The 9,680-nt window shown below is 46.1% G+C and overlaps 1 protein-coding gene across 2 annotated transcripts in view; it reads right to left on the bottom strand.

Annotated features, from left to right (window-relative positions):
• BCL11B (BCL11B, BAF complex component) overlaps nucleotides 1-1,066 on the bottom strand; it is a 97,174-nt gene extending 96,108 nt beyond the window's left edge. For both annotated transcript variants that reach the window (XM_027892398.1, XM_027892399.1), the window contains exon 1: nucleotides 148-1,066. In XM_027892398.1, coding sequence (XP_027748199.1) covers nucleotides 148-205 — 58 coding nt within the window. In that variant the 5' untranslated portion in view covers nucleotides 206-1,066. The remainder of the gene's footprint in view (nucleotides 1-147) is intronic.
• Nucleotides 1,067-9,680: the final 8,614 nt, after the last annotated feature.

The following is a 9,680-nucleotide window of genomic DNA, read 5'->3' as shown; positions in this document are numbered from 1 at the left end:
CTTTAATTCCCTTCTCCTCTCCCTCTCTCTGAAGTCATTTACCAGCTTTGGTTGCTCGTGGAGTTCCCCCCCCCCCCAACCTCTTCCTCCCCTTCCCTAATTTTGCTTCTCGATTTCGGCTCCGTCTGGTTCCAAGTTCAAACTTACGTGTGATAATCTCTCTTTGTGACAAGTGCTGCGGGTTTCCCTGCTTGCGACGGGACATTGCCCTGGCATTTACACTGGCATCGCCTGGAGAGCTTCACTGGTTTGGGGAGATGTGTTGGGGGGCCGATCTTCCTCCTCTTTTTTTTTTCCCTCTTTATTCTTCTTCTTCTTTATCGAGTTCTTCTTAAAAAAAAATCAAAAACAAAACAAAAAACACCTCCTTTTTGTTGCTGCTGTGGTGCACTGGATGGGATTCCCTCTCAATTAAAAATCATCATCATCATCAGGAAAAGCTCTTTCTCGCTCTTTTTTCTCTCTCACACACTCTGTCCTTTCTCCACTGCTTCTGCCACTTGGACTTCCAGATCTCTTCTTGAACTTAGGAGGATATGCACCGCCAGTGACACTTTTCTCTTTCCCTCTTTCCAGAGTGCTTGGCAAATTGGCAAGTGCGCTTTTCCACCAGGAGGGTTAAAAAAAAATAAAAGGAAAAAAAAGCAATAATTGAAAAAAATTAAAAAGAAAAAAAAAAAAGAGAAGAAAAAAAAAAGTACTAGAATTGGGATAGCCCACACACACACAAAAAAAATTGCCAAAAAAAAAAAATGTTTTTCAGAGATTGACCCTTGCTGGGTAGATATATAGAGAGAATTTTTTTGAAAAGGGGTAGCCGAAACTGTGTCTCCTCTTTCCCAGTTCAAGTGGCACTGCTTTGCCCTGGTGCTTTTGGATTGCCAGTGCTCCTGCACCACTTTGCACTCTTCCCCCCTCGCCTGGCACTGGGACTGGAAGGAAGGAAGCCCCCAGTGCAGCTGGGCTGGTGCTGGCTATTACTATTATATATTGCAATGTGAAGATGGCGGAGTCCTGGTTCTCTGGGAGCGCTCTGTCTCTCTATGGCTGGGGCTGCCTCTGTACAATGGGATAAAATTCAAGTTCAAGTGCGGACGTGACGTTTAATCTGCACTAGAGACAAAAAGACCCAGAGAGTAGGAGCACTGGGGGCGACTAGCGGTGGCTTTTTAACATTGTACCCTGCAAGAGAACAAGAAACGCCACTCGCACACACCGCACACACCGCACACGCACACACACCGCACACACACCAACTACGGCACACGCAGGGCTCTCCGCCGCTCCGGGCTTTGTGCAGCGCCGCTTTCAATGCGCGGAGTGCCCGCGGCTAGGAAAAGAGCGGGGGGAAGGAACAAATCTGCATCCTCACGCACGGCCAAACTTCCCCAAGCCCGGCGCCGGCCGTAGCGGGGGCGGCTCAGGCGGGGGCAGCCGCCGGGGTTCGCGGGGGGCGCGGGCGGGGGGCGGCGGTGCCGCCTGTGCCGGTGCCGCCGCCTCGCCGTTACCCATCGCGGCCGTCGCTCTCCGCCGCCCAGGCTCGACTCCGGATCGTGCTCCCGCCTTCCCCGTGTCCAGGGAGCGGAGGCTCCCCAGGGGTCGCGGGCTGCTCTTCCTTCCCTCCAGGCGCCGCCGCAGCTCCTCGGCGGCGAGCGCGTTCCCCCTGCATTTCTTTCGAACAGTTTTACAACAACACAAATATCTGTGTGGGTTGGGGAGAGGGATTTTTTTCCCCCTCCTCTCTCCCTACCCGAAGCGCGATGGTAGCGGGACACGCGCGCACACCCGATCCGCACACGCACACACGCTCCGACCTTCTTCTCCCACCCCCCTTCCCTTAAAATCCTGGCAGAGAGTATTTTTTCTCGGAAGACTTTAGTCTCAGCCACGAATGGAGAGACGCCGAGTTCCTAGGAACCGCATCCCAGTGCACTTGTCCTCCTGTTTCACACGCAGGTAAATGCCCATAACTGCGTGCGCTTCTAACTTGGAAGATTCTTGGAAACCAACTTTTCCTTCTCTCCCAGCCCATCTCCTGCGATTGTTTCTCTCTCTCCCCTCTCCTCCTCTTCCACCGATAAGTAAATAGTTCGGTGCAAACAGCTTTTCAGCACCAGGTTTGGCCAGGGCGAGGGGAAGGGTCGGAGAGGAGAGGCCTGGGGGCTCGGAGGCAGATGGAGCAGAAACCCAAGAAACCACCCTGTACCCGGAGCCCGCTCGGAGAGCCGCGTTGCACTCGTGTCATTTACTTTCCACGTTAAATGAGTATTTTACTTTATTTTATTTTATTTTATTTTATTAAATCGCATGAGAGCCTTGAGGGGACCAGAATTCATCTCGGTGCCCTTAATCAGCTTTGAGAAGAATTTGGCTAAACAGCATCGCTCTCGCCTCCTCCGGCAAATCTGCCTCTCCCTCCCCACGCCCGCCCGCCCGCTCACAGCCCGCGTTCCGGCACTACCAGACCCCGGCCCCCCGGAGCCCGGCCCGGGAAGAGCCCAGGGCAGCCGGGACCCCCAGCCACGGCCGGGCGGTGGGCGCCGGGCCAGCCTGGCACTGCCCTGCGCTGCCCGGGCTCGGCCCTCCGCCTCTGCCAACGCTCGGCAAACACGTACAAGACCTTTAACGGCGCTTAATCCGCGGCGATTGTTCGCCGTGTGTGTTTGGTTTGCTCTGCGCGGTCCTGCAAAGCAAAATGACCGTGGTGATAGCAGGGCCCCCCCAGGCCTGGCGGGGAGGGACAGGGCCCCGAGGGGGAGCCCCCCGGTCCTGCCATGCGGGGCAGCCTTTTTCGAGCCGGGGGAAGGGATGCGGGGGGGGATAAAGGAGGGAGGGAAGGCGCTCCCCTGGCCGGCCTCCGCGCCCGCGGTGAAGGGGCCCGAGCGGAGCGGCGGGATGGGGTTGCCCGCACTGCTGTCCCCGCTTTGATCCCGCTCTGCTCCCGCCTGCGGAGGCCGAGAGGCTTTGTGTGACTGTGCTGCCGTGCTCGGCGCGGCCCGTCCCCAGGCCACGGGCACGGGGGTGTTGTGGGGGGCAAAGTCCGGCCGCCGGCGGCCGCGGCCCTTCTTCGGAGAACTGCAGGAAGCTGCACCCCTTCGGAGCACGGCTTATCGGGAAGTTACTGGGCATCATCTGTTGATTAACTAGTGTCTTCCAGTGGGCACCGAGAGCGGGAGATAAGGGCCAGCAATGATTGACCAGGCGGACGCCCCGGCTGTTCGGGGCGGCGGGGCCTCAGCAGCCCTCTCCCGCCCCTCCAGCTGCGGGCAGGACTTCGGAGGTTGATCCCCCAGCCTGCCTCCTCCTCCTCCTCCTCCGAAAATACATCCCAATAGAGGAAAAAAAAAATTCCAAAGTGATTTCTCAGTCTTCTCTTTCCTCCCCTGTCTGGCACTTGTGATCATTAGCACTGAAAGCTGTTAATGTCTTGTCTCACAGCTCCCCCTTTAGTCTCTCTGCTCTCCCTGTCTCGCGTTCAAAGCCAGATCAATAGCAGGCTCTTTCTAACCTTGACCTATCCCTCGACCTGCCTCCATCTGCAGCTGGCCCCGCGCTTCTGTCTCTCCCCCACCCGCCGCAGCAGCCCCGCGAGAAGGACCGGGGTCCCCGGGGACTGCCCGGGCGGCGGCGACGGCCTCGGCATCGCCCCGCTTTGTCCCGGTCTGCGCGGCCGTGCTGAGCGCCCGCCGCCGGGAAAGGGGCCTGAGCCCCCCAGGGCCCCACTGCGCTGTCCTGGGGCTGCGGCTCAGCTCCGGCCTCCGCCACTGGCCTGCAAACTTGGGGCCGCAGCTCCCCACGACAACAACAAAACACATAAACCCCCTACAACAGTATCACCAAAAGCAAGACAAAAAAGCCCAGGGAAAACGGAGCATAACCTGCAAGAAGAAAACAAGCTTTTCGCTAGCTTTAGAAGTACTATGGTCCCTTGTTTTCACTTAGGGAGGAGAAAGCACTCTCTTGCACAAAATATCTTGTGTTAAGATAATCTTTTCTTTCTTCATAGTATACAAGGGATTTGAGGAGTTCTCATCTAGAAATACCATCCTTATCATAGGGAAAAACAAGCTCATCTGATTCAAATATTCCATTTTATCCTATATGCAACAAGGCATGCTGAGTCAAGAACTCTCAGCACACACATGCTCAGCTTCTGAGTTTCTCTTTCTTTTCTTCCTTTTTTTTTTTTTTTTTTCAACCGTGCAATGTCTTTAGCTAAAATTTGGCACGGATATAGATACATAAATAACAGTGGCTTCAATGTAAAGAGGAAGTCCCGATATCCTCATGGAGGATAAGCTTGATGTGTCACTTCGACCCATTTTGAATGCATTTCCACTTTCTCCCCATTTGGTCAAATAACTTTTCAGTGGAAGAAAAACTGGAGCTGAAGATTCTGTGTGATGTAATTTTGGTTTCTTCCCAGTCTTTAATGATAAAGCTTATGCTAAGTTAGAAGTAAATTGCTTTTAATACAGGTCTGGGTGTTGGGGGGTGGCTGGGAGGTGGACAGGGGGAGAGAGAAGAGAGGGAAGGAAGGAAGGAAGGAAGGAAGGAAGGAGGTTGGAGACAATCTTGACATAAATGAGGCTGCTGTCCTCATTCTCTTTGAATCTTAAAATGTTGCTGCTTGGGAGGGAAAAAAAAAAAAAGAAAATAAACACAAGGCGTTGATCTGTTCAGCTTAGTTAGCCGCTCCACCTTGTGAAACGGCACGGAAACACAGGATCTAACCAGATCATATTTACATACATATTAATAAAGCTCCCGAGGTGGCAGTTCAGCCTTCACATACAGTGCAAGGATCTCTGCGAGTTCTCATTTTAGACCCATAAAAACAGATAAAAAGAGGTCTTTTGGGCTTCCCTGAATATTTTTCTGCAGTGGTTTTATATCATTTCTGAAAATTACATAGTTAAGTGGCATCAAATTTCTGGGTGATATAATAACTCAAAATGTGTAATTTTTTTGTATCAAATCACTTTGCAGCCATAAACAGAGTTTCAGAACCTCAATTAGAGGAATGATTTGGTGGGGTTTTCATTTATGGCAAACAGTAAAATTGTTCTTGTTATCTATTCAAATATATATAAATTGCAACATTTATTCACTTGATTTTCTTTTCCATGACACTGGTGTATTTGAAAGTGCAGTGAAATGAAGGCTTAAGAGGATAATGTATTATCCCCTGCCCCATTCTCAAGACATTTTGGAATGAGGCAAAAGTGATGAAGATGCTTGTGTGTTTTCAAGGCATTTGGTGTCCCCCTATTTTTGGTGGTTGTCATTTGCTGATGTTTCTAGGAGTGAGTTCAGAAAATGAGATTTTCTCAACATTTAAATTCTAAACCTTCCCTGGAGTCCCTTCCTCAGCCTATGAGTTCTTTTGGAGGTTGGGGCTGGGTTTGTGGTTTTTTGGTTTTTTGGTTTTTAATTCATTCAGAGTCTCTCATTTTTCTAACTCTTTCCAAGTGTTAAATGTACTAAATAACAGTCCAAATGCTGGGTCTGAGTTTTCTACCGCTCCTATTTTCAATAAAAATAAACGAAATCAAAATAATACCGTTCCTCCCAACAACAACAAGAAAAACAAACAAAACAAAACAAACAAACAAACAAAAAGGAAGAGGGGAAAAAAAAGGAAGAGAAAAACTCATGGAACTGGAAAACCAAAACAAAAGAAAAACACTGCTTTCATTTTATGTTTTTTTTAATCAGGTTGAATGCAGGATCATTCCATGTTTTCCTTCTTCAGTTTAAAAGGTGTAAAAGGTTTATTCCTAAAGACAGAATTTGGTCTGTTTACACTTCAGACTTTTTGACAGTAGAGATACAGTTGTGACCCCACTGAAATCACTTGCAAGACCTCAGGCAGAGGCAAACCTGCCCCTACATTTGTAACTTGAGGGGTTCTCTAAAAGTCAGATAACAATTCTCTCCAGGACCTTTCTCATCCTGCAAAGGACCACCCACATCTGTGTGTACATGCCAACATTAAAAGATAGAGGAGAACATGCTTTACAAGCATCCAACATAAATAAGAGTCAAGCATCCCATCTGCTATATGTACTCCATCCCACTATGAATGCCGTTTGTGCATCCACAAAGCACCTGCTTTAGGACTGTTATTTACCCAAAAAAAAAAGAAAAAAAAAAAAACAAACAAAAACCAACAACAACTTTGAAGTAAAATGGGCAAAACCCGCTGTTGTTGGGGAGGTTTTTAAAAAAAAAAAAAGCTGGCACATCTTCCCTAACGACTTCAATCCAATGATTGTTTGTGTCTTTGGAAAACAAATGTCATCATTGCTTGCTGCAGTAAGCTAAGTTTCATGAACCAGCACTAAATTAATTGCAAAACAATTTTAAGTAATTTAAAAAAACCCGAAAACCTCATAGAAATTGAGGGCTGTTTTTGTCTGAAGAGGTACTTTTAAAAGTGGGTCCGTTACGGAAATGGATACCATAGCCCTGCATGAGAGAGAGATTAATGTGCAACTTGGTTTGCAAGTGGAGGGGACAAAGAACCCTTCCTCCCTCCAGAGGTATTCCTCAGAATTTACACAGTCTGAAATTTGGGATTGATACAGCTATGCTTTGCTTTCAAGTGCAAGTTTCAACCGATTTCTTCTCTTTCCCTTCTCAGATGATTTTAAGAGGATTTGAAATCTTTGGATTGTTTAAAATAACAAAGGCCTCTAAGCTCTGAATGTTGCAATGAAATCTTCAGCTTGAACTCATGACAGAAACATTCCAGTCTGTCTCTTGTGAATCATGAAAATCCGAATCTGAACATCAGAAGAGAGCAGCAACTCATTCATTCTTGTTCTTTATCCCTTTCTGTTCTTCCTACTTTATTTTATTTAAATAGATTATATCCATAGTAACAGATTAGCATCGTTGTTATTATTATTATTTTTACTGTTTTAAGTTGGGCAACAGAACTCAAACAGGGAAATTCATCAGTTTCTAGGTTCAGCATCAGCCTCTGCAGTTTCATTATTCCTGTTGACAATTACGGATCGCAGAAGTGTGGATGCCTGGCCAGGGAGTGCTTGTATATTGCACCCAAATTACACATTTCTGTTCATAAAGAGTGAAGCAAAGTATGAATGTTAGCGTCATTGCTCGTGTCTCAGGCAACTACTCACATCTTAATTGAAAATGATCAAATAACAGCATTCCCTTTGACAAACAAATGACAATGTCTTGCCATGCTCATTGAAGATGGTTGAGTTGGAAAGCCAGGGACAGCAGCTGATGTCGGCCATAACACACCAAGTACACACTTGTGTGCACACACGCACACACACACGCTCCAGCCTTGGACTGTGTTTCCTTCCCACTCATTTCCTTCAGGGATGCTGCTCCTGACTCTGGGATCTTGCCTCCCACTTTCCCAGTTACGATTTCACCTTCTCCCCGTGCACCTTGCTTTTGGCTTCTGCGTGTGAGCTGCAAGTCAGTGACACAATGATAGATCAGTTCTTTCTCTTACCTCCACTGGTACTTTGAAATGTGATTTAGGATGATCAGGCCACCTCACTGCTGGGTGAACCAGAGGTTTGATAGCACCCTAGTCAAAGGCCACCAAGAAGCAGAGTATTTACAGAGCAGCAAATGAAGTCTTCTCTGAGCCAACTGTTCCACCTGGACCCCACTACAAATTACTGTTTTCAATTACCACCTGTGTACTCCTTCCCATGCAACTTATTGATGTAAAATTACAACAACACTGGTATAAATAAGTTATGCTGTGGTTGTAAAATGGAAGAAATTTTGTTGTAGCAATTATGTTCAGCAAGATGACAAAATAAATTTCCAGTGCTGTGCTTGCAGTAACCTGGGGAATTTAAACCTCATAATTTCCATTCATTTCAGATAATTTGGAGTAATTTCTATATGTAATAACTTTGTAATGAAAAACACAGCGGTACTGAAGTGATTTCAACTCTTTTTTTTTTCCTATGGTATACATGGCGCAAAATAAATAATAAAAATAATATTTCCTTTTTGTATGTGTTCGGTAATTCTTTCAGCAAAATCATAAACTAATACCAGGACTAAATCTCTGTCCATGAAATGAAAAATAAATTGAGTTAAAGAAAGTGAAAAAGTATGAAAGGCCTTGGATGTTTTATTGTGACTTTATTAAATTGTATCATCTCTATGCTCTATGGTATCCCCAGGGGTTACTGTTCTGGGGAAGGGCAGAGAGCTAGATAGATACATGTCCCTAGATCAAAAGCAGAGATGGTTGGAGGAAATTCATATGAAAGTGTTTAATTCAACCCCTTAATTTTTAAAATGGAAACTAGAAGTAATAATTTAAAAAATAAAATAAAATATGAGAGAGGTGTTGGATAGTACAAGACAAAAGGCACAAGTCACTTTGGGGCACTGATTTTCATTAGTGTATTTCATGGTAAGTTACTTAGAGACTGTAAACATGTGTAATCACAGAATACGTTCCAGTACAAGGGAATAGCATTTAATTAAAGATAAGAATGAGTACTGTACATCACGGGAAAGCTGTATCTGTGTCCTACTTACCATCACAACACAAGGCTATTAATACACAATAAACAAGAAGTCATGTGCTCTGCTATATGGAAAACGCCAATTTCCTTGGGAAAAATAATAATATGATACCAATAGTATTACTTTTGCATTTATGTCTCACATGCATCTCCAGGTGGTTTATAAAGGTGTGTAATGATTAAAATACTTATTCTAATAATAAGCAAAAGGAGTCATAAATGTGTTCCTATAACCTTGAAAGGTCACTCAGGCAAGCTGTGGGACAGAAGCAAAACTGCAAGATTACCAAGGCTGGTTCTCTTAACTGCTTAAAAACCCACCTCACAACAGCAGCTCTACCTCTCTTTTTAAACAACAGCAATATTAAAATGTCATGTGATTACTCAGTATTAGGCTCCTGAGCTGTACAAGCAGAGGGGCAGTTTGAGTATGTTCCCCCCGTGTCATACATGGTTTGCAATGTCCCTGCACACCCTTGAATTTGCCTGTGTTTCACTCCCTTGCTGCTTACCCATAGGCCATGCCGTTACCCAGGCTGCCTGAAGATAACATGGAATGCAAAAGGACTGAAGATTTATGACAGCCCACTAGAAATGTTTTCTAAAGATCATACAACAGCAGTGTGGGGTAACCAAAACCACTATCTGCTCAGAGGGGAGGAAGGAAAAAGGCAGTCTAGAAAATACTCTGATTTTGAAGGGACACATTAAGCCACAGAAAAGCAATGCACAAATTCTCAGTTTGGGGGTTACCTGATACTGAAATCAGTGGTACTTAAAGAATTCTTGAGACTCTGTTGCGAATTTGATAAAGTCAGGATTTGCGATATAACAGATTATGTCCCAGGTCACCGGGAGATGTGGGTTCAGAGGCCATACTCCAGCAGATACTTTGGACAATTCAGATCTAGAAACACTAGAGGAAATGTAGGGGAAGTAAAAGTCAGCCACAGTACAACAGAACACAGCAGTTGGCACCAAGGTTTTAAAAATACAGATCCCATCCCCAATCTTCACACTAAAGAAATGGAAATGGAAACAAAGTTCTAAAAGCTAGAAGCAGGTAGAGGTCAACAGCAACATGTAATGGCAGGGAGCTGAAAAACTCTGATCCCTTCATCAAAAGCAGCCTCAAAAGCA

Source organism: Empidonax traillii, unplaced genomic scaffold (genome assembly GCF_003031625.1).
Source record: "Empidonax traillii isolate 1590-97213 ecotype Southwest subspecies unplaced genomic scaffold, ASM303162v1 scaffold349:size579689, whole genome shotgun sequence".
Lineage (NCBI taxonomy): Eukaryota > Metazoa > Chordata > Aves > Passeriformes > Tyrannidae > Empidonax > Empidonax traillii.
The sequence above is the reverse complement of the archived record's forward strand: the minus strand, read 5'-3'. Positions and strand labels throughout refer to the sequence as shown.